Here is a 24,071-nt window from a genome sequence, read left to right as displayed (position 1 = left end):
TATCACTCTCTGTTCTATTCCATTCTATTACTCTCTGTTCTATTCCATTCCATTACTCTCTGTTCTGTTCCATTCCATTACTCTCTGTTCTGTTCCATTCTATTACTCTCTGTTCTGTTCCATTCTATTACTCTCTGTTCTATTCTATTATATTACTCTCTGTTCTATTCTACTCTATCACTCTCTGTTATATTCCATTCTATTACTCTCTGTTCTATTCTATTCTAATACTCTCTGTTCTATTATACTCTATTACTGTCTGTTCTATTCTACTCTATCACTCTCTGTTATATTCCATTCTATTACTCTCTGTTCTATTCTATTCTAATACTCTCTGTTCTATTATACTCTATTACTCTCTGTTCTATTCTACTCTATCACTCTCTGTTATATTCCATTCTATTACTCTCTGTTCTATTCTATTCTAATACTCTCTGTTCTATTATACTCTATTACTGTCTGTTCTATTCTACTCTATCACTCTCTGTTCTATTCCATTATATTACTCTCTGTTCTGTTCCATTCTATTACTCTCTGTTCTATTCCATTCTATTACTCTCTGTTCTATTCTATTCTATCACTCTCTGTTCTGTTTTACTAAGTTACTCTGTGTTGTATTACTATTTTCTATTCTATTCGACTACTCAGTTTTATTCAATTGTATTACTCTCTGTTCTGCTTTATTCTATTCTATTATTTTTCTATCCTGTTCAATTACTCTCCATACTATTACTCTGTGTTATCTTCTATTCCATTACTTTCTGTTCTATTCTACTCTATTACTCTCTGTTCTATTCTATTCTATTACTTTGTTCTGTTTGGTTCTATTCTGTTAATCTGTTCTATTCTATTGTTTATTCTATTACTATACTGAACTGTTCACTCTACTATTTTTCTTCTATTGGTACTACTGGCTATTCAAATCAATTCTGTTCTTTTCAACTCCTACTTTTCTTTTTTTCTTTCCTTTTTTACCTCCATCTATTACTCTCTTTTCTCATCTGTTATTTTACTTTCTGTTCAGTTATATTATGTTAGTCTGTCCTAGTCTACTCTGTGACTCTCTATTTTACTGTATTACTGTGGCTCAGTCTATACTGGTCTGTGTTATTACTGCCTATTCTATTCTATTCTCAGTTTGTCTTGTACCCTTCACTTTATTCCATTCTATTCTACTTGTGCACGGACAGTGAAGTCTAATGATTTTTGTCCGCACTGAGATTTTAAAAGCCCAGGACATATTTAGTGAAATGCAGCATGCCCGCTCCTGCGTGCATCCTGAATGAGGCTCGTAGTGATATTTGCGTATAACAGAAGCACCGCCTCCCTCCCATTGGACAATGTCTGCGTGAGGGCGTGGCAAGGAAAGATGAGAGTTGCAAGTCCATGCCCTTACTGGGAAGACATGGAGCGCTATGGACACAGTCTACACGAATCCAGTAGGAATCTCCACTAAACACATGAATATTTCTCCAGCGAGGGAACCCACGATTTGAGAGAGTTCGAGGAGAGATCGGGCGGCCCGGTTGAGGATGGAGTGTGCATTTGACGCACAGAATCTGATCTCCATTTCACTGAGGAAAATCCAAAGCTCCAGGACGCAGAGAGGAGGCATCAAGCTCCACAAGAACTTGCTGGTAACCTACGTTCTGAGAAACGCCAGGCAGTTTTACATGAGCAAAAACTTGTCGCAGACGCAGAGGACGCATCACTATGAGGACGTGGCCGCAGTCCGTGACAGGCAAGAATACCTCGAATTGACCGGGAGCTTTACGGAGTTGGCCGATGACTTCTACTGCAACTTTACTGGGGTTGAGTCGGACACTTGGCACTGCGGAGCGCACCAGCCCGGCGGCCAGCCTGCAGAGGTGGCGCACCAAGACGCATCAGCGTGCGCAATGGTTCCACCGAATGACTCTGAGCTCATGGTTTCTGAAGCCTGTTGGAGTTGCGCGGACAAATCATCCTGGGACTTACCTGTCCCCAACACACAGGCCAACCAGAAGACTGTGCTGGACCTGGACACGCATGTGGTGACTACTGTCACGAATGGATACTTCCACTCAGACTGTTGCGCGCAGCCAAAACAGCCGCAGGGCGCGCACTGCTACACCAAGAAGCGAAAGATGGACACAAGTTATCATATTGTTGATCCAGAGTTTTATTTACCCGACTTTGGGCCGGTGCCATGTAAGAGGATGAGGACTGACGATGACTCTTATTCAGACTCGGACAGCACGAACATCTCCAACCTGATCTCAGTGCTGGGCTCAGGTGGACTCTCTGACTTTGTGAGTTGGCAGCAGACGGACCTTGAGCAAATATTCGCCGCGCAAACAATCTGTATAAAACACACACTGTTGACAGGCAGCGGCTGGACCAGAGCAATCGAGGCGTTTTGATTTGTATGACTGATTTTTCTTTGTATCGCTTTATTTTATTGCTTTCAAATAAACCATGACACGACTGCAATCCTCTCTCTCTCTGTCTTCTGTTATTGTGGACAAAATGTTGATGTACAGAGCAATCACAATCATTGTGAATTACTTTTACGCATTAACGCTCCAGGTGTCCATTCATATGATTTCAGATTAAATGCACCTTTCATTTAAACTGATGTGTGTGGTGGGTAGTTGCAGGGGCTGGAGGAGTCTGTCTTTGGTTTGTACATTTCCTGAAGGAATGAGTTTGCCGCTGTTTCTGTGGAAAGATGTTTGACGAGCGCCACCATGTGGCCGACAGTGAGCTGTGCAGGCTCATGCACCAAACCAACCAACACAGATTATCACCAGTCTGTAAATGTATTATTTTATCTTTCAATAAAAATGAACATCATTTAAAAACACTGCTGATGTGTTGGCTTTAAATTAATGTGATGAATTATTGCAAACCTCTAATATTATTTATATTGGCTTTATAATAGATAGGCCACATGAATGGGGTATATAGTGACCTTGCACTTTATTTTGAAATGGATCATACTTATAATAATATAATATAAACTCTGCGACACAATCTAGGACACAATCAAGACTAATAAATATTTAAATATAGTTTAAGTTCATTAATCTTTATCAACGAGATGTATTATTCCTTTAGGGAAATGAATCGAGGCTTTCACAGAGCAGGGACATGTTGTGATCACCAGTTTAAAGCAGCAGTCGCACATGGACCAGACTCCACAGATAAAAGCGTGAGTTTAAGAGGAGCTGTCGGTGGGTCTGGGGGGGGGTGCAGTCCCTCTCAGCTGAGAATAGACGGTGACTGAGTTTGTCCTTGAGACATGTCAGCCCGAGGCTTCAGCGTCCACACAGCCCGGGACAGTCCGAGACCTTAGCCCGTCTGTCCGCCAGCATGTGGGCCGTGCTAGTCCGAGCCGGGGTGAGTGTGATGGTAGTGACTGAATCGTTGAGAGCTTGTGTTTAGCTTCATGGTGGCACCAGGCCGACTGAAGGGGGTGGGGCGCACCAACAGGACAACAACAATGTGCCGATGTCCAGGTTCACGTTAATGAATGTTTCCACAGCTGCAGCCTGGTTTTATATCTGGTGCCATGTTTGCAAAGGCAGAGTTTTATTTTTCGATTGTTTTCTCTGCATCTCTGTGTGATATTTGACCTAATGTTAGCCTAGCCGTTAGCTTAACGCTAGCTTAATGCGCATGCTGCACAGAGGACATGGGAAACAGTGCTACAGTGTTAGCATGGTCGGCTCCACAGCTCCACTCAGAGCTGCTTTTGTTTTTATAGTAGTGATTGTGGCATTTACACAGCCTAAGGTTTAAATAAGTTTTATTTTGAAAACGTGCACAGGAAGTTTTTTAATACCTGGAAACTTGACAAAAAAATATGCCCACTCATGTGAACCATTTGGAAATGAATTTGAACTCCCACTGTTAATCAGTTTATAAGTGTGAAATCCCTCCTGCTCCTTTATATAAATCCTAATCTTACACATCTATCTAGTTAGTGTTGGTGAGCAGCAGTGATCATGACAGCACAGATATATTTCTGGTTTCATGTGTTTGTTGTTGTTTTCATTCCAAAGGTTCAGCTGTGTCAACCTGCTATTTTTAAGAAGGCCCAGTCCACAGCAGTGTGTTCGACTGTGACTGTGTCACATTTCACTTGATCGACTCATCTTACTGCTTAATATTAAAGTAAATAACTGAGTCCAGTCCTCACTTGAAGCCATTTGCTATTTGACGCTTCAATCGTGTACACGCAACATTTAACGACATGTTGACACCTGGATTTGTGAGGCAACAGTCCCATTAATCTTCTGGCTCAACTAGAGCAGTCATCACTCAGATTAAATGTCAGTTATTACTCTTTTATATCAATGCAGTGAGCCAGGTTTTGCCAAAGAGTAGTGATAGTATTTTATTTGTGTAATATTTTTTTATGTAATCTGTAAGGGCAGATGAGGTTAGGTTATGTTTTATTTCAAACATGTTTGAAATAAAGATGGAAATATCTATATAAGTAGGTAAGAAAAAGGTGCAGCAAACAAGTGAACTTCAAGAACAAATGTTCAAAATGAATAAAACATGTCTGAAAAGGAGCAGAAAGAAGTGAATACTTATTGAGTCCTATCCTTTTTTTTTCAAATTACATTTCGTGAAATGCTGCAATATTCCATCTTGCATTAAAAACAGCTCAATCACAATCAGCAAACATAAACATTCAATACTCAGCGAGAGCAGATAATCAAAATTAAAGCAGACAAAGCCTTTATGCATCCATGTTGCTGTCTTACTGTACTACCACTCTACATTCAGTTTATAGGTTTTGACCATCTGCATAGGTTTTAGTTTAGTTTGTGCTCATCCAGTTTTTGTGTGCCAGTTCCGGTCAGGTGTGGTGAAGCCGTGTCGCCTGCTCAGATCGGTGACACAGGTCCCAGAAAGGTCCCTGGTGCACCAGGAGAATTTGCCCAAACTGCCCGTGCCGCCCTTGAAGCAGACATGCGAGCACTACCTGGCCTCTCTGGAGCCCATTGTCAGCCAGGAGGAGCTGGAACACACCCAGGAGCTGGTGGCGGAGTTCCTAAAGGGTGGTGTGGGAGAAAGGCTGCAGAAAGGCCTGGAGCGACGGGCACGCAAGACAGAAAACTGGGTAGATATCTGGAGTTATTAAGCTTTGCTGATGCTTCTGTTACAGTTTTGTTAATGATGAGTTTATGTAAACTCTTCTTAAGGAAGTAGTCATTGTATCAGACATCATATATTCAGCTTTCTTACCACTGCTGTGTTTATGTAGCTCTCAGAATGGTGGATGCAGTCGGCCTATCTGGACTGCCGTATGCCGGTGGCGGTCTACACCAGCCCCGGGGTTGTCCTGCCACGAATGCGCTTCCATGATCGCCAAGGACAGATGAGGTGAGAAAGCAGCATCCATATTGAGGACCAGCCACCACAGTTGCTAAGCTCTTACCAAACAAAACACACCAAAAAATAGCCAGTACTTTTAAGGCGTGCCATCAATTTGTGGTGATCCCTGAATGTCGGATATTACAGTGAAATCTAATAATAAGCACCAGTCATTAAGTTGTTTCCAAAAGTGATTTACTTCACACTGAAGCACAGTATAAACAAGCTCATATGAGGCTGGATGTTCAAGCTGACCTTTGCACAGGCTTCCCTCCACACGCTGGCTATTTAAAGTGGCTGCTGTTTTTGACTTCTGTGACCTGTTGCATATGGTGAATACGTCGGCCCCATAGAAAAATACTGCGGTGAAGCCAAGGATTGAATTTGAAGTATGCAGGGTACAATAGCCTCATCATTCTCAGCTAGTGACACAGTTTTGAATGTACAAACAATAAAGAGAAGGTGGCTGACAGTGACAAATATCTCTCCTGCAGATTTGCTGCCAGACTGATCACAGGAGTTCTGGACTTTAAAAAAATGATTGACACGTGAGTTTGTCTGAAACTAAAATAAACTGTTTTTCATTGATGTATTAAAAACTACAAATGGATGATTTGAGGTGCTGTGTCACAGTGACACCCTGCCTGTGGAGTACCTGAGTGGCAAGCCGCTGTGCATGGATCAGTACTACCAGATATTGTCCTCCTGTCGTGTCCCCGGCCCAAAGAGAGACACTGTTGTAAACCACACCATCGGGAAAACACCTCCCACTCACATCACTGTGGTCCACAACTTCCAGGTACTCTAGCTGGCAGATGGTCTGCTTCTTCTTTTATATAAGCATTTCATCATAAGCTAATTTGATTGTCATTATCATTGGTGCAGTGGTTAAAGAAACACTGGCTCTGTGGCTGCATCACCCTGACATTGCTCTCGTCTCCTTTAGTTCTTTGTCTTGGACGTTTACAACAGCGATGGCACGACACTGACAGTAGACCAGATCTACATGCAGCTGGAGAAGATCTGGAACTCGTCTTTGCAAACAAACAAAGAGCCGATTGGCATCCTTACATCACAGCACCGCAACACCTGGGGAAAAGCCTACAACAACCTGATCAAGGGTGAGCAGAGGAGGGATACATCTTAAGCTTTTTCAGACATGAACTCTGGAAAATGTCAGCAGAAGATTGTCCCGGTCAGACACGTACACAACAACAGGAAAATGTCTGGAACATTCTGGCGAGGTGTGGCATCTGAGTAGAACCTGCAGGAGGCGGGACATTATGTTTAAATTCTGCTGTGGAAATGTTTTTGTTTACAGCACATCAACACCCACGTTGACCCTTATCACAAGGAGCTCTCGAATCTTGTCTTTCCAAGTCAACATATTTGTCTACTTTGTGTATAGCTCCTCTTTTCCATCCTGAGATATTTGTATTCTTGTATATTTTTAAATTAGCCTCTAATGGGCTCACATTTTCCAGACATTTTACTTGGGGACGAACATCAAAATATCTGAAAAATGTGCAGAGCAACATTTGCGTTCGCAGCTCTAGTATCGAGCTGATACTAGAGCTGCTTTTCTCATTTTTCTAATTTGAAAGCACATGTCAGAGAAGATATTATTTAGATCTTTAAAGCCATTTTATTCACCCTCAGATAAGACGAATAAGGAGTCAGTGCGTGCCATCCAGAAAAGTATCTTCACCGTTTGCTTGGACGCCCCAATGCCGCGCGTATCAGATGAGCTGTATCAGAGCCGTGTGGCGGCGCAGATGCTACATGGAGGAGGAGCTCGATGGAACAGCGGCAACCGCTGGTTTGATAAAACATTGCAGGTCAGATAGAGACTTCAAATATAAAATATATATGAGTATGATGGTGGTTGAGAATTTAAAGGCACTTGTATAATCCACAGTTCATAGTTGGTGAAGACGGTACGTGTGGACTGGTGTACGAACATGCACCCGCTGAGGGTCCACCCATCGTGTTCCTCGTGGACTACGTTGTTAAATACATGTGAGTTTCATTCAGTTTTTAGATAAACGTTTTGTTCCTTTACAAATTAACTCACAGTTTGACGTTTTCCCAACAGGCAGAAGACTGAAATTGTCCGCTCCCCCATGGTTCCCCTGCAGATGCCTCAGAAGCTGCGTTTTAACATCACACCTGAAGTCAAGAGAGACATTGAGAAAGCCAAACAAAATATGAACATGTATGTAAAGTGCCGGCATGATAATAATTAGCATCTCAGCTTTTAGGATTTTGTGCAACTTACCTATATTTCTTTGTTTTACTAGAATGGTGCACGACTTAGATGTGAAGGTGCTTATGTTTTCTCATTTTGGAAAAAATGTGCCAAAGCAACATAAGCTGAGTCCAGATGCTTTTGTGCAAATGGCTCTTCAGCTTGCCTACTTCAGGTAAGACATTTTCAAAGTTGAAGATAATCCAGGCATGAGATACACTGCATTCTATATCCTGTTATTTTTGAATTCCAGGATGTATAATACCTGCTGCTCCACATATGAGAGTGCATCGCTACGAATGTTTAAATATGGCCGAACGGATGCCATCCGTTCAACCACTGTTGAGTCGTTTAAATTTGTCCAGGCAATGCAAGAACCAGCTAAACAGGTGCTGTTGAACCACAAGACTTTTCTCAATAACTGTCCAGTTAAAACGATGCACGCTCTCTGACTGAACAGTAAATACCATGTCAACAGAACACAGAGACGCTGGAGCTGCTGCGGAAGGCTGTTCAGACACACAAGGACAACACGTACAAAGTGAGAGTTGGACTTCATCCATATTATGTTTGTTTTTTCCTGAAATCATCGGATTAATTTCAGTTCCACAAATTCAAATTTTTTTTAGGCGATTCATGGACAAGCCACAGACAGACACCTCCTTGGGCTGAAGATCCAGGGTATCGAAGACCTGACCTCCATGCCTGAGATATTCATGGACACATCTTTTGCTGTGGCTCAGCATTATAATCTCTCCACCAGCCAGGTAAATTTGCATCAAAGAAAACCAACAGTTTATTATTACTGAGCAAATGATTATCTGCCGTCATATTTGTTTATCGAAGAATTTGCCCTCATCTCTCTCCTGCGTGTCCAGGTTGGCTCCAAGACAGACTGCGTGATGTGCTTTGGTCCAGTGGTGCCAGATGGCTATGGAGTGTGTTACAATCCCATGGATGAGCACATCAACATCGCCATCACAGCCTTCAACAGCTGTGAGGAGACAAACGCTGCCAAGTTTGCCCAGGCTGTAGAGGAGGCTCTTTTGGACATGAGGGCACTGCTGGAAGACACGGCGAAAACCGAGCAGTGATCCCGCACGGGAGCCTGCCGTGGTGTTTGTGTCTCACTGCGGCATAGAGGAGCTCGAACTGAGTCGCTGGCAGAGCGCCGCACTGGCATCAACTCACAATGTACTGAGTGTGTTGGAGCTGAGGGGGAAACCTGTTAACGAAGGATTGTGGGAAGACAGTGGGAATGTGTGACTGTTATACACTGCTTTTGAAAGGAGAATTCAATCTTTATGATGGGAATTCTATATTTTAATATATTGTGTTATATACATTTAAAATTTAAATGGACACAATTTGCTTATTGTAATTGTATTCTTTTTTTGTCCTCCTTTGTTTATAGTTAACCAGTTTCCAGAATGACAATTTTGTTTTCATTTATTCATGTCAAAATAATTAGCACAGAAATATGAAAATCAAGTGAAAGGATCTTGTTCTCTAAACATATAAATTTGAATACCTATTTTAAGCCAAAGATATTTGAAACATACAAATCAAACGTTCCTCCAGGTATTTATTATAAATTAATATTTGGGACTTATAAAGGAATATTCCGCTCTAAAGCTTCCCTTAGAATGCAGGTAGTCTCCATGGAACTCAATCTCTGCCATATTTCCAGAGGAATGCCACAGAAACAGCTGTTGACCTTTAAACACGTTGGTCTTTAAGATGTCCATGTCCCGGATCTGAACAAAAACAACAAAAGACAAAATATCCCTGTAGTTAATACACTCTCACTTTTTTCCTTTGCACTGTGGAGCACTCTGAAAGAACAACACAAGTTTAAAGAGCTAGCCCGCACCATAATGTATGTAGACTGCGAGTTGGTGGCGTTGAATGCTAATCCTATGTGCAGTGCTTGGACTCTGATCTTCACAGAGGGAGGGGCGTTGATGAGCACTCGACAGGTGTGGTTGGTGCTGGACGTCGTCGGGTTCTCAAAGTCACCGCTGGGGGAGAACAGCTGAATGTCACAGTCTGTGGGGCAAAGACCATGTGTACTTAACCTTTGGTAAATACGAAGGTGTAAACAAAATACATATGAACACCTGTATTAGTCAAACAGTGCAATGAGTATTTTACATAAAGATCCAAACATGAACATTTTTAGAAACAGTATTAGCATCAGATTCAGTTCTATGGTGTTTGTGGAGTTTGTCACAGTGTAAGCTTTTCAGTATTTTCAGCTTCACTGTACATAAGAGTGCACATGTTCTTGTTATTACATATATTTCTCTACTGTCAGTTTTTAACCTTTTTGTTGCAGGCTCCCACATTGATTGCATTTTTACTTAAAGTTACATCCATTCAAATAGCCAGTGAAACATCCTCTTTCATTAAACATGCTGTATTTTGACATTCTATCCCAGGTATCTTGCTTTAGCCCAGCTCTGCACACAGTGACCAAACACGCTGTCTCACCCTGATGGTGGCTCCTCTTCAGGTTTTTCTTTGAGGTGTAGCTGAACACAATTCCACCTCCAGGAGTGAGCATATTTTGACGAACCAGCAGGACGTTGGTTCTAGTAGTCAGCTCACTACCTGCAACCTGCGCACACTTCCTCACAAATGCCAATCGGTCATAAAATGCCACATACTCCTCTGCAGGAACACATACAGAGGAACAGGGAGTTATTTTGGTACAATGGTCATAGCACAGGAAGTAGCATCTTTTGCATATTTAAAAAAACATACTTTTTCTGCAATTCAGGGAGCTAGATTCCACTCTAATGTGAATAACCTCATCCAGAGGTCGACCTATGGACACTGTGCAGCGGGCAGTTACGTTTTTCAAATCCACTGTGCCTGATTCCTCCAGGAGAAGCTGTCCACATGCACCTGGAATAGAGCACACACTGTTAACCCTGCATCTGTAACTAACTTGCACTTCAAATGGGTCAGGAGTCAAAGAGCTTATGCCTCTAGGTGTTGGGGTGGCTGCTGTGGTGGTGTGTGGGAAAGCTATGGCCTCTGTTGGATATGTGGGAGACAGCAGAGGCCCCTCTGTGAGGTCAACCATCGGGACAGCCTGCGTTGCAGCGGCGGTGGGCAGCACATCTCTGCAGCTGCCCATGTTGCAGCCCTGGATGGTGATGGGTTTGGGCATATGCATGCAAAGCAGAGGGCTGAGGGGCTCGGGCGTGGAAGGACCCAGGCAGGACACAGCTCGAGACTGGATCCCATATCCGCAAGGTACTGAACACTGGGGAGTAATGCAACACAGGAAGTAAACTTGGGAAGAAATCATGCATCATATCATATAACAAGCATTTTTTTCAGGTGGAGAGGTGGTAATAGGTGGTATAGGGGGAATGCCTAAGAGCTGTTGTTAGTTCTTTTTCTTATCTAACAACCAATTACTCCTTGTGATGTCGCGTGCAGACGCAAAAGTTATATTTTCCCTGACCGATGGCTCAAAACAAAGTTATTTAATCTAGAGTGATATAAAAGGCAATAAGTCTCCCTATCTGAGAAGCAGGAACCACATAATGATATACAAGTGATTAAAATGTTCTGCCAGTTGACTAAATCCAGCAAATCCTCTCAGCTATTATCAGATTCATCTAATCTAATTTAATCTTCACATTTTCAGACCATTCCCTGTCCTGTTAAAAGTACCTGGCTCCAAGACTTCACCTCCCACCTAAGGATGCAGATTTGCACCAGGCAGGGCACCATGGTGGCTGGTTTGACCACCTCATGGCAGTTTTCCTCTGGCACCACACTCTCCTTGCCGTCGACAAACTGGACACAGGACACAGTCCTCTGAGCTACACCCAAACCGCAGGTCACAGAGCAGGGGGACCTCCCGAACACCTTCCACCTGGACAAGTGAAAGTGGTAGTGAGATCATTTCTTACAGAGGTGGACGTGTGTGTGTGTGTGTGTGTGTGTGTGTGTGTGTGTGTGTGTGTGTGTGTGTGTGTGTTGTACCTTGCCGGGCAGCTGTGGGTGTTACATGAAACCACTGCTGTGGGTTTGAGAGACTCACTACACTCTGAATCTTCCACTACCTCCTCCTCCTCCTCCTCCCCTCCTCCTGTTTCCAGAGCACAGTACTGCACCCTGTTGGCCACCCCTCCTCCACATGTTACACTGCAGACTCCTTGCTTAGAGCGCCACCTGGTAGTGAAAAAAATATTTCACTGCTGGCATTTGGTAAAATTCACTTATAGAATTTATACTACAAGTAAATATGAGACTCTGGTTTCTCACATGGGAGGGCAGGGAGAGGAGCTGCAGATCTCAGACTGGGGAGAAGGTTGGGAAGAAGCATCACAGTGGAAGTCAGGCACCCCCAGTCTGCTCTGGTGGTCCAGACAGGAAAACCACACCTGCAGGGTTCCTACATGAGCACAAGGCTTTGATTGGCCTTATCTGATGAGGACATGCCATCTTGAAATAAAGGCGATTATACATTATTTTCTCTTACCATTGCCACAGGTCTTTGAGCACTGGCTGACTGAAGGGCTCCAAACATACACAGGAGCTTGTCTGGAGCGGGGCAGCAAACCAGACTTCAGCACGGGCTGGGCCTGGAAAAGTGAAGCCGTGTTTAAAGATGATTCATTTAAAAATAATATTTGAGTCATTTTTAACTTTACCTCTCCCTCACTTTCCCACCCGATGGGACAAACGTCCACCACACATGGCACAGAATCAGGAGGTTTGATCTGCTTTGAACAGAAGCTGTGATCCACTTCAACATCCTGACCAGCTTCTGGACGGACGCATGACACGGCCAGTTTGGCTTCTCCAGGGCCGCACACTGCTGAACATTCCCCTGGTTCGGACACACGCCATCTGTCGACATGTGTCAGGATTATATGGATAATACCTGAACTCCTTCATATTCTGTGGTCATGGAAAGTTATTTGACCCACTACTCCCAATGATCAACACTGCAGTGTGGACTTCATACCTGGCAGGACAGTATTGTCGGTTACATCTTTCCACAGCAGGTGGCGCTGTGTCAGGGGAACATTCAGAATCTGGAACAGTCATCACATCAGCTCCTTGTTTCTGAACACATCTCAGAAGACGCACCCTCTCTCCTCCACCACAAGAGGCACTACAGGGCCCAAATTTCCCTGTATCCCACCTGTGAAGCAGGACATTTTCTGTGACCCTATTTGTGCTGAGCTGTAATTGTATGTCAGCCCAAATAAAAACAAACAGAGAGGACATGAGCGTACCAGGGGGGACAGGGTGAGAGCTGACAGATTGTCTGGAGTGGTACAGGTGACGTAGGCGTCTCACAGTTGTGTTCCTCCAAATGGCTGTTGCTATCTTCATCTGCACAGACATATACATGTGTCTGTACACCTGTTGAAAAAAGAATATGTGTAGAACAACTTCAATGATACAATGCATGATTTTTGTTCCAGGGCAGGTGGTTACATTTTCACAAGTTTACAAGACTGAATCGCAATATTTAAATTTTAATGGTTTTAAATTGCAGTGCAGGAAATTTACAAGAGAACAGCATGTATGGACATGGAAATAAGAAAACAACCTACAGCATATTAAACAACAGTTTAATTATATTTGTTGTAGTGTGTATGACCCTTCAGTTAATCAGCTCAGTGGATTTTGTGTCATTTTCCTCCTGAAAACACCAGAGATCAGAACAATGGCAAAATATTTAACACTTCAGCTTTTGTAACAGATGGCCACTGATAATGGGATAAAACAAGTTCAAAAAGGTCATTATTGCTACACACTATTACACAAATGTCTCCTTCCAGGCAAAACCACTGACTCCTAAAATAAAAAAGCCAGTCTGTGAATTTATAGAGCCACCAGCCACAGAAAATGTTACTGTAACGTGTATATTCTTATTTTGTGTTTTTCATTTTGACTTTTGATAAACAGTGACTTACCAGATCCACAGGAGACAGAGCAGGGTGTTGTAAAGACAACCCATTTGCCTTTAGGTGTGACGCCTGTCGAGTAACTGTTTGTGGTGGGAAGATAGAACTGGTAACTAATGTTTGGATTTGTCCTCTCACCATATTCTTTTCCATATTTGCGATAGACCTGAAAAGGGAAAAATCAGTGTAAAAGTTGGGATTTTCCATTTCAGTTTTTGGAGTATTTTTGTTCACACTGTATAAGTGAAAGCTACAACCTTCACTTTAAGATTTATTCTGATCGTGTGTATTCCTGACCTGTACGATTATCTCCTGTTGCAGCGGACCAGGCAGCAGCAGCTCCTCTGTCACAGGCAAAAAGTCAGGGGTCAGGTGAAGACGGTATTCTAGGTGGTTGTCATCCACTGGGGAGGGGTGGGTCGTATTCAGTGCAATGCTGCCGGATCCAGAGACAACGTACCGACCCCCAACCTTTACAGCTGAGGACACAAACGTCAAAGAACAACTCCATGTTTCAGTTTGTCCTGTGACACCTGTTGTTGAAACATAAACATTTTCTAAAGGGATGACGCTCACCCATGTGAGTGAAGAGCGGTGCCCTGTTTACAATATGAACCTGTGTGGCGTTCACTGGCACAGAGAGGAAGGTGGTGTAATCTGAAACAGAAAGCACTGAATTATAACTCAATGAAATCAGTACAGATATATGAGCTATAACTATGATTATCAATTAATCATTGATTAGTTTTGTAATGAACTGACAAAGTATTGTGTCTAGTGAATGTTTGAAAATAGCAAAGAAAAAAGTGCTCAGATCCAAACGGGAAAACCTTGAAATTGCAACCCAAAATATAATCCATCAACAGATGACTGAAACATTTGACGAGTAAGGTTCACGAGAAGGTAGTGAGCATCACACCAGTGGACAAACTGTTTGAACAGTGTATGTATATACATTCATGTATAATGTGAAGAGAACTAGAGAGTAGGAATCAGAGCAACAGCGCCCTCTGCAGCTACACATGCGGTGATTCATTCTGTTGGGCTCTATGTCCGAGTGATAAAATGGTTTTCATGGAGAGAAAAAGTTTAATCTATCAGTGTATTGACCAGAGCTCTGACTGTGTAGTCACTGAACTAAAACACAACTGTGGATATCACCCACGATCCCCAGCTTCTTGGACCAGAAGAGCTGCTGCTGAACTAATCCACCAAACTCTGTTTAGAATTGCTGATAGTTAAAGTTTCCTGGCTAAATATTGGAGATAATCACTAGTTTTGACTTCTAAATCTTTTTAACTGATCTGCATTACTCTTGAAGTTCTTATTTCAAGTCAGTGTGCCATCAAAAATATTCTGAAACTGCTATTTTAATGTAAATAAGTTTCACAGTGTCACTTTCAATGATTTAAATCAATTAATCAGGTCATTTCCTGTGACTCAATGTTACCTCTGGCCTGACCAGCATTGTAGGAGTCCAAGGTCAAAGTGCAGGATGATCCATTTCCACCGCACACCCCGCACACATCCCACACTTTCCCAGAATGCAGCGCACCGTCACAGCCAAACAGCTGATCAGAGACAAACAGTGAATTTTTAAAAAAAAAGAGAAAAGTAAAACTGCATCTGCTCTCCAGCATGTTTTGCTGAGTCATTGTTACCTGGCATTTCCCTCTCAGACAAGCAGCCGTAGAGCCGAAGGGAGGCGGACTGTCTGACTCACAGCGAGTCCCATCCACAAACTGAGAGCCACGGCTCACCATGAAGTTCTCTCCGTCTGACTGGCACATGAATCTGCACTGCTCATCCCCTGGTTTTGACAATAAGGACAACATTTAAAGAAAATGTAGCAGATGTAGTTACTTTCATTTAAGTCATAGAAATAAAAGATTTTCTGTAGGCCCACCTTGTGCAAAGCCTACAGCAGGGATCCATGTGTAGAAGGAGGCAGTGTTTGGGAGCAGGTAGAGCGGCTGGAGGTCTGTCATCGAACACTGTTCTGCCATGAAATCTAGCTGGGTGCCCTTACATGGCTTCAGCAACAGCGGTGGTATGAAAAACGAGGCATTTTTAACTTTTCCAGCTTTTAAATTAGTGTCAGGTTTGACAAAAAACCACTGCAGAGGCTTCAGAATACATTTCTCTTTATCTAAAATTGATTGAAAGCACAGCTCTATTCTTAACCTCTTTGCCTCCTCAACTATCTGAATCATCCCATCACTGCTTATATTTCTGGAGAAGCACAGGCTGCAAACTACCAGCAAGTAATCATTAAAACTGGGGACGATTCTTGGTAGAACGATGCACTCAGCAAACAGTACTGACCTACTGTATGGAGACCCACTGTAAACACAACCAGTCAGAACTCACCTGCTGGTGACAAAGTTCAGCCTCGATATCCAGACCCTGACAGTCACTCCCTCCAAAAGCAGGTCTGAAAAAACAGGCATCACAGATGTTTGATTTTACAGGAATATTAAAGAATGATGGGACTATGTTTGGCTGATGCTTGCAACATAGTTGTCACCTGGGGTTGTTGCATTGCCGTGTGCGATGAGTGACTCCCCCACCACATGTCCGTGAACAGCGGGAGAACTGGGACCAGCTGGACCAGGAGCCATGCACCACCACAGAGGAGCTGAGCTCATCGGGGGACACACAGCGGCCCTTCAGACACCACTGCAGCAGAGGATTGCACCTCATAAAAAACTTCTTACATACTTCTGGTAGATGTTGATACTTTGGGAGGAAAAAAAGAAAGCACCAAAATGACTCAGTGATCACAGAGCAGTACCTGGCTTGGTGCACACTCTGTCCCGTCCAACAGTGGGACCAGGAGACGTTTGCAGGAGCTGTTATCATCAGGGTTGATGTGACAGGACAGAACACGACAGGCTGGCTGATGGGAAAGAAATTTTAGACACGTGTTTTTTCATGTTAAGCGACACCTGATGGTGCCATGTTGTTATTACAGGGACTCACCAGGTCAGGATTGGTGAAAGAGCAGGCTCTGGCAGTGCTACCAAAGGCTATTCTGCACTGGTCATCAACTCCATAGTACAGACCAGGCTTCCAGTCTTGTAGGGAGCCTCCCATTGCAGGCAGGTCTGTCACACATGTAGCCTTCCCTTCACTGGGGAATACCAATGCAAATCACATCTCATTCATAAACTATTCGTTGCTTGGTATGAACAGTTGGATGTTAAGTATAAAACAAAACTGTTAAGAGTGGTTTATGGCACGAGCAGACCATTGATTAAACTGTCACAATCAATTGAATTGTTGAATCATAAAGTATAAGCTACTTTAATTTATATCATTTTTGTAATAAGTCTGTTCAACTGTATTTTACTATGATCAAACTTTGAGCTCTGCATATGTACAGATTATATTTGTTATCTATGTTGTTTTTCTTTGAAGCCAAAGACAATTTTTACAGATCTAGCTTATTCTAAACTAACCTAACCTATTCTAAATATATCTAATCTAATCCAACCTAACCTAAACTAACATATTCCAATCAAATCTAATTCAAAACATGAATAAGAATTTCACAATAAAATCAGATCAAACATCCTTGAAATGTGAAAACTTCCATCAGCCTAAGGTGAAAAAAAAGAAAGATTAAAATTAAAAAACTCAACAATTCCATGTCTGCATGATGAATGAGAGACATTTTCATGCACAGCTGCAGTGAACAGGTTGACCCACCTGAAGAACGAGAGCAGCTGCTGTCTGCTGCAGGGAGACCAGGTCAGATCCACACTGTTGTAGCCTCCATCAGAGGCCATCATGAAGCCACTCCTGCTGCAGGTGTTCCCCACTCCATCGTGGTTGATACCCAAACTGGGAGGAGTGACATGCAGAATTTTACATACTAAGTTAAATAAGTTGTAATGCACATTTCTAAAAAGACATTGGTCTAATATGTTTTTCAGTCTGTTATACCTGTGGCCGATTTCATGAGCAATGGTTATGCCCAGGTCAAAGCCTGTATCTTCTGTAATCACACAGCTCCATTCACTGGAGCAAGCCCCGCCCAGCTGTGTTACTCCTCTGACCAGCTTGTTCCCATCAGGCAACACCAGGTCGTACCTGTTTGTGATACAAGATCCACAGTAAAACATGGAATGTTCAGACATAAGTAATGAAACATCTACTTGTAACACAGCCGGCTAGATACCGCCAACATGCCTTGTGATGTATAACAACAGGTCAGCATGAAGTGGGTCTGTGTCGTTGGAGGGGTTTATCCTCCTGCTCCAGTCGCACACACTTCTGAGAGATGACATGATGTTGGTAGACATTTGGATCTCTGGCTAGAAGAAGGTGGAAAGTTACAAGAGAGGAAATACTCCAAACAAAACAAAAGTGGCCGATGACTCTTCTCCTCTTCCCTTTTGGCTCTAATCTTTGCACAAACATTAAGTCCGAATTTCAAGATTTCATGTACAGCTACTGAACTTTTGGATTACACCATATATATACCACCATTACACTCTGCTCACTTGTGAACTTGACTCTAACGTGAACTCGAGATGTAACTTACCTCGGGCTCCGACAGGATGATCATGCGGACCAGGTGCACGCGCATGTTGGCGCCCAGGGTCATGTCTCTCAGCAGCTCTGACGCCTGGGTGGATATTGGTCCATAAGTCAGTTTAATATATTTCAGGATGTTCACAGTGTTATGGGACTATAGTGTTGCAGCACACTCTCTAGAGCTGGATATGAAAACATTTCAACAAACTAAAATCTGAACCGAATTTTCACTTGTCTTCATAATTTATTGACATCACCTTCTTTTTGCCTTACAGTGTAGTAAATAGTGTAAAAGTCTGTTGTTTTAAAGAGCTTACATTGTAATCAATATAACAGAGGCTTCCTTCCCTTGCTCAGACTTACAATATTGAGATTGGTGAGGATGTATTTCTCTGTATCCTGCTTGTGGACCTGCTGGACATCGGGTCCAACCACCACCAGCAGCTCTAGGTGGGTGATATCAGGCATCGCTGCTGAGCGACGCAGCCGCACGCCCTCTGAGAACAAGAAGAGGACACAGTAGAAACATAAACCAGCACATTTCACATGTATATTGTTACTTTTATTAAAGCAAACAATATCAGCACTTTAATTATTCTTGATTGTGTCTCATCCTGCCATAGGAATACATACCAGAGGCATCAGGAGAAGAATAAAATGTGCCTCTTGGACTGTAGGAGTGATGAAAGAGCTTCTAAAGGGAACAAACATTTTTAGCTACTGCATCATTTAGTTACATCAAATCTGTCACTAAATTTAGATCCAGAACCACTGAAGAAAACACAAAAAACAACTTGTTTTGTACAGGTCGTCATGTAATTCCTATCAAACACAGCCGTGCCTCTCTCCAGGCCGTGGACTTCCACAGGATGATAAACAGATTAAAGTGGGAAAGTTCAATGTACTTTGCAGAAGTCCCAGGCAGTGGAATCACTAACCGCTGTGCTCCTGTTCACCCGCAGCTTTCCACCTACCTCAACCAATGGAGATCTCATTAGAGCGCTGAGGCCAGGCCGCAGTAACAGCAGACAGAGCAGGGTCGTAAAAACCATGTTTCCCCCTCTTCCTGTGTGTCTACCTGCTCTGCTGTAGGACAACATGTGATCCTTTACTCTGGCAGGACAGTTCCACTGAGGAGTATGTGTAACATGTATTTATGTAAACATGGGGGACAAAGTTGATGAGTGACACACGTATTTGCTGTTCTTTTTTTCAACTTAGGGACCAAGAGGACATCTCTCATTGGCTGTTTTTCTTTTTTCATTTCTTTTTTTAGCACTATGACTAATTTGTGTCAGTACAGTCTTTCACCACTGAGCAATAAACGAGAGAGGGAGTCAGTGTTGGCAGCTGCATGCTTTCATCAAAACCCACCTTTTTGGATTGTACCCATCATTTCTCATTTAGTCTTCTCACAGCTGCAGTCACTGCTGAATTAATCCTTATTATGATATACATAGGATTAAGTGCTGTTGCTTCATGTGGCCATTAGAGGGCAGACACAATCCTGAAAAAAACTGGGAGGGAGCAGATGCTCACACATTCCTCTATAAAATGTGTGTATATATATATATATGACAGACATAACAGATTGTCTGATGCTAAATGTCTTATTTGGAAGTTAGGAGATTCACTAGAAATGACACAATAACTGACAACTCTATTCCTGTCGATCATGGCCATAATCATTTTCTATTACTTCTTAAACTGGGTCAGATAATAGACATTTCTCTCGTTTCAACTATTAGCACTGATTATATATGTATAGATTATCTATTAATATGATAGAAAGCAATTTTCCATATTTCCATATATGCTGATAATACAAATAGCATCAATCTAGGGCCCACAGAATGTGTCCTACTTCTAACCCAGCGTGGGTTTGCTCTATTGATTCATCTCTACTGCTTAGTGGGCAACCTTTTACTCCTGCTATGATAATCACACAGATGTCCAGCAACAACAAGAATGTATTTCACTTATTGGATAAACTCTAAAGGGTTTCAACATACTTCAGACAGTGTTTAACAACAGCCCCCCGCCCCTGGCTTCCTCTCCTGAGGGGGGTATAGTTTATCTCCATAAAGCCAGGATTCAGGCCCATCTGCCATTAGTCTGCCACATATCTGCCCGTTGTCAGTCTGAATTAATAGCTGAGTGTCACAGGCATTACAACAGCATCGCCACTCCGCTAAAACCTCAATGCCCTGCTGGATTTACCGAGCACAACAGACTGTGATAAGTGTCGTTGGATCCTCTTGCCCATGTCTGTTGGAAAGCTGGTGGGGGATTGTATATTTATGATGTCCTAAATTATATATACGGAGTCATATGGGATACTCAAGTGGGCACAACAGATGACGCCTCAGGGAAAATGTTGCTTGCTTGCAGTTTCTGGAGAAGGAGGGAGTTGTTTGTGGAAGGAACAGAGTTAGACACAGAAAAGTCACAATCTCTGCTATTCTGTTAAAGATACAGTTTTGTCATTCTATTCCTTCTTATTTCATAGTTGTAATCTATAAATAAAATCCCCTAAACTATTAACTTGTTACTACCTTCTGGAAAAAGATTTGGTGAAGCAGATTTTTGTACTGCAAAGCCCAATCTCTCCGCATCAGAGTTGCTGGGGCTTGTGCATGAAAAGACTCTCGTCCATTTGCTCGTCATTCCCTCCATCTGTCACTGTAAAATATTCATGTCTACAAAAACTATAAATTCTTCACCTGCTGCTTTATGACAACCAATCACCTAAAGATAACCATCATAGTTTATTATTATCAAGGATGTTAATTTCTGGAGCTGTAACTTGCATATATGAAACACTGAGCGATAAAATAATTGAATCCTTCACCTGAGACCACGATTGTTTATTTTTTTCATGAAGAATTATCAATTTCAATATCAATATCAAGTTATTATAACCAGACAGTCTGGGTTAAATCCAGCGCACCTTTCATGTGTGACTCACTGAAGCTGCATTTCTGTTCAAAGTTCGGTGCGTGACTATTTATAAAACTGCCAGAGTGATGGATCAGCTGTTGAATCAAAGTTACAGCCATGCATAAAATTATCACCACCAAATGGCCTCATATCATCCACTTTTCAAATATATGTCTCCTATCAATCACTGTGCTCTTTGTTTATGAGCAGCTCTGTCTTCAAGCTCTAATGTGAGAAAATCTGTAAACTGAAGGATATTACCTCCTGCTGATGGAGTTTTTCTGCTAATTAAGACAAATATACTGTTGATGGTAAATCATTCATGTAACGCAATAGTGAATGTGGTGAAAGTCACAGGCAAGATTATACAAATATTTTCCAGGTAGTGGTTTTCCTGTCAGTCGTCCCCCAGCTGTTTTTGCATATGCCAGCAGATCACAGTGATGTGAAGATGCTGCAGGGGCTTGTAATTGTGCCCCTGCACCGACGATGATCATTTAATGAGCGTCGTGTGAGGTTTCTCGTAAATGGACAAATATCTGCGAGTAATTAAACAGAATTGTTTTCAGGGGAGGTGTTTCTGTTCTGTGCTATTAAATGATGAAGGAAAAGTAGAAATTACTGTGCATGATTCATGCTCTGCATCAGTCTGCAATCCCACACATTATAAAGGAAATGACTAACGTACCAAGCAAAGAAGAATGAGAGTTGGATGGTATATTTTAGTCGAGTAGTGGAATTTAACAAATAACATATGCTTAAGTTAATGTATATGTACTTTACATTTAGTTCCAGTTCCAGGTACTTTTCACTTTTACTTCACTCTGTATATTAGTAAATATCTGTACTTACCCCACTACATGTTTATCAATAATGAGAAGGGAATTTCTCCACAGGAGAGTGGGCAGGTAACATTAGACCCGACCTCCTGCAGCAGCAGCACCTACTGCTGAAGAAAGGTACAGGTCATCACTGAGACTCAGCCATAATGATGTAGTAGACCATTGCATTAAGGAACAGCTTTATTCGCCAAGTATGTTTTCTTTTGACAATGAAATGTTTGATTATCTCCTCCACCACTGCTAGAAACACTCTGATACAAAACTTAAAATGCGTTTCCCCCGTGACTTCTATCAGCGACATAGCTGTAAACAAAAAGGAATATAGATAATGTCCTCAGGTAATGATAATTTTAAAAAACACAACACAGTGGTGCATTGGTTAACACTGGTGCCTGAAAGCAAGAAGATACTTGATTTGACTCCTAGCTTAGCTTGGGTGGAGTTTACATGTTCTCCCCATGTTTCCGTGGGTTTTCTCAAGGTACTCTGGCTTCCTACCACAGTCAAAGACATGCAGAGATCAGCCCTACAATATGCTGGGGACCTGTCCAGGGATTGGCTCCAGCCCTCCTTGACTCTAGAAGGATAAGCGGCATAGATAATGGAGGGATAAATGTAAATGACATCTGAGAACAGGCTTAATTGATGACCTTTCCCATTCAAACCACCTCCAGTCTTGACACTGACATAATCAGAACTGATGTACTTACAAACCATGTGGGACTCAATGTGTGGTTATAAACTGCACTCTGCAGATACAGGGAGTTACCTTAGTTTGGTTCACCCTCTGTCTCTATACAACTCAAGATAAATTATGTTTTTAAAAAAGGATCAAACTCCATCTGCTCTCAGATATACAGCATAAAAAGATGAGAAACCCTGCACTCTTTTACTTTGGCCTCTTTCTCCTGTGCCTTGCTCCCTCTATTCCTACGAGACTACTGTAACTGCAGTTGACTGCAATGAGGGACTGCAGGGAAGGGCACTGAATACTAAGCTGGCCAACTCAGACAGCCTATTTAGATACAAGCTTCCCGTGAATGTGCAGAAAGCTTCTATAGTAGGCTTTAGGATGATAGTGCGGCACTTGTTAATGGACATAACCTGTAAGTGAGCAGCTGCTGATGGGAGCTGACTTTTAATAAGCTGCACATGGAAAAGTCTGACTGCAAAGTTTGCACTTGAGCACGACGAACATAAATAACATGCGCAAGCAACGAATGTGATAAATTGAGACTTATGGGAAAAATGACTCATCTCTGCATCTTACTTGCAGCCCTAATAAGCAATCAATATCTGTGAAGACTGCAGCACATGAATCTTACACTTCAGAGCAATTTAAATTTCTGCCCTTCTCCTTTAGCAAATATGGTAACCATTTTCTTCATTCCCACACTGCATGGCTTCTCAGCTGGCCTTATGCTCTCCAAATCAGTAATTACAGGAGGCTATGTTTGGATAGACTTAACCTGATTTTTGCTGGCGCACTCTCAGCTTGACATCCCACTCTCAGGCTTCTGGGTTTATTTTCTAGTCTCAGACTGAGAGGTGGACCTTTTTTTTTTTTTTTATAAAGAAACATTACAGCAACACTTTGAAATAGCTTTGAATGACTTAGAAGGTCACCCTTTAATCTTAAACATGAAGATCAGTTTACTTGTTAAGTACTTTGTTACGTATGAGTTATTTTCAGTCCATATTAGAACAGCTGTATAATGTCTACTGTGCTTCTGAATTAAGCTATGAACAGAAAATAGACCTTGGGAATGGAATTTGAAAGATATCAACATTTACTAGAGTTAGACAAATAAAAAGCAGCATGGGGTTGCATTCTGGAAATTATAGTGTTTTTGAAATACAAGCAAGCTACATTCATTTTGAGTCCCCTGATAAAATAAAAGTGAAATACTAAAGTGTATACAGGATGTGGTTTCATGAAGGGACTGCTGGGCTTTAGAAGAAGCATGGACTCTATCCAGTGCCATTCTAGTGCCATCACAAGATTTTCAGGGGGCTCATCTGGCCCCCTATTAAAAAATGTAGGGGCGCCACTGGCCACACTGCCTAAAGATATAGCCCAAGTAGAAAAGTACAGACTTTAGATTGTTAGTTACATAAAATATAAAGAGGTCAAGCACCTCCAGTCAGAACCGAATCAAACACAAAGCTATCTAGTGTTAACTT

The 24,071-nt window shown here is 42.2% G+C and overlaps 3 protein-coding genes across 3 annotated transcripts; 2 read left to right on the top strand and 1 right to left on the bottom strand.

Annotated features, from left to right (window-relative positions):
- The first annotated feature begins 1,377 nt into the window (after positions 1 to 1,377).
- On the top strand, positions 1,378 to 2,845 carry LOC109633676 (immediate early response gene 5-like protein). Its single transcript, XM_020093696.2, has one exon. It carries the CDS (start codon positions 1,533 to 1,535, stop codon positions 2,400 to 2,402), a length of 870 nt encoding a protein of 289 aa, XP_019949255.1. The 5' UTR covers positions 1,378 to 1,532; the 3' UTR covers positions 2,403 to 2,845.
- A 342-nt stretch (positions 2,846 to 3,187) lies between these two features.
- On the top strand, positions 3,188 to 8,985 carry LOC109633867 (carnitine O-acetyltransferase). Its single transcript, XM_020094022.2, has 14 exons — positions 3,188 to 3,381; positions 4,847 to 5,116; positions 5,261 to 5,379; positions 5,865 to 5,918; positions 6,004 to 6,169; positions 6,317 to 6,491; positions 7,030 to 7,208; positions 7,289 to 7,389; positions 7,466 to 7,585; positions 7,671 to 7,793; positions 7,872 to 8,007; positions 8,097 to 8,159; positions 8,248 to 8,385; positions 8,497 to 8,985. Exons 1-14 carry the CDS (start codon positions 3,355 to 3,357, stop codon positions 8,710 to 8,712), a joined length of 1,887 nt encoding a protein of 628 aa, XP_019949581.1. The 5' UTR covers positions 3,188 to 3,354; the 3' UTR covers positions 8,713 to 8,985.
- Positions 8,986 to 9,049: 64 nt separating this feature from the next.
- Positions 9,050 to 24,008, bottom strand: adamts13 (ADAM metallopeptidase with thrombospondin type 1 motif, 13). Its single transcript, XM_020094018.2, has 29 exons — positions 19,080 to 24,008; positions 18,739 to 18,799; positions 18,469 to 18,602; positions 18,113 to 18,196; positions 17,758 to 17,882; positions 17,512 to 17,658; positions 17,275 to 17,409; positions 16,546 to 16,696; positions 16,358 to 16,462; positions 16,091 to 16,242; positions 15,934 to 15,997; positions 15,470 to 15,596; positions 15,225 to 15,373; positions 15,014 to 15,134; positions 14,140 to 14,220; positions 13,861 to 14,042; positions 13,573 to 13,729; positions 12,886 to 13,015; positions 12,612 to 12,791; positions 12,295 to 12,493; positions 12,123 to 12,225; positions 11,906 to 12,035; positions 11,624 to 11,812; positions 11,309 to 11,513; positions 10,610 to 10,892; positions 10,385 to 10,528; positions 10,112 to 10,291; positions 9,492 to 9,667; positions 9,050 to 9,375 (listed from the first exon to the last, which is right to left on the bottom strand). The coding sequence occupies exons 1-29, from the start codon at positions 19,203 to 19,205 to the stop codon at positions 9,214 to 9,216; spliced, it is 4,182 nt and encodes a 1,393-aa protein (XP_019949577.2). The 5' UTR covers positions 19,206 to 24,008; the 3' UTR covers positions 9,050 to 9,213.
- Between the last annotated feature and the right edge of the window lie 63 nt (positions 24,009 to 24,071).

The sequence above is a fragment of the Paralichthys olivaceus genome, chromosome 4 (genome assembly GCF_024713975.1).
Source record: "Paralichthys olivaceus isolate ysfri-2021 chromosome 4, ASM2471397v2, whole genome shotgun sequence".
NCBI classification, from domain to species: Eukaryota; Metazoa; Chordata; class Actinopteri; order Pleuronectiformes; family Paralichthyidae; genus Paralichthys; species Paralichthys olivaceus.
This window is presented reverse-complemented; position numbering and strand designations above follow the sequence as displayed.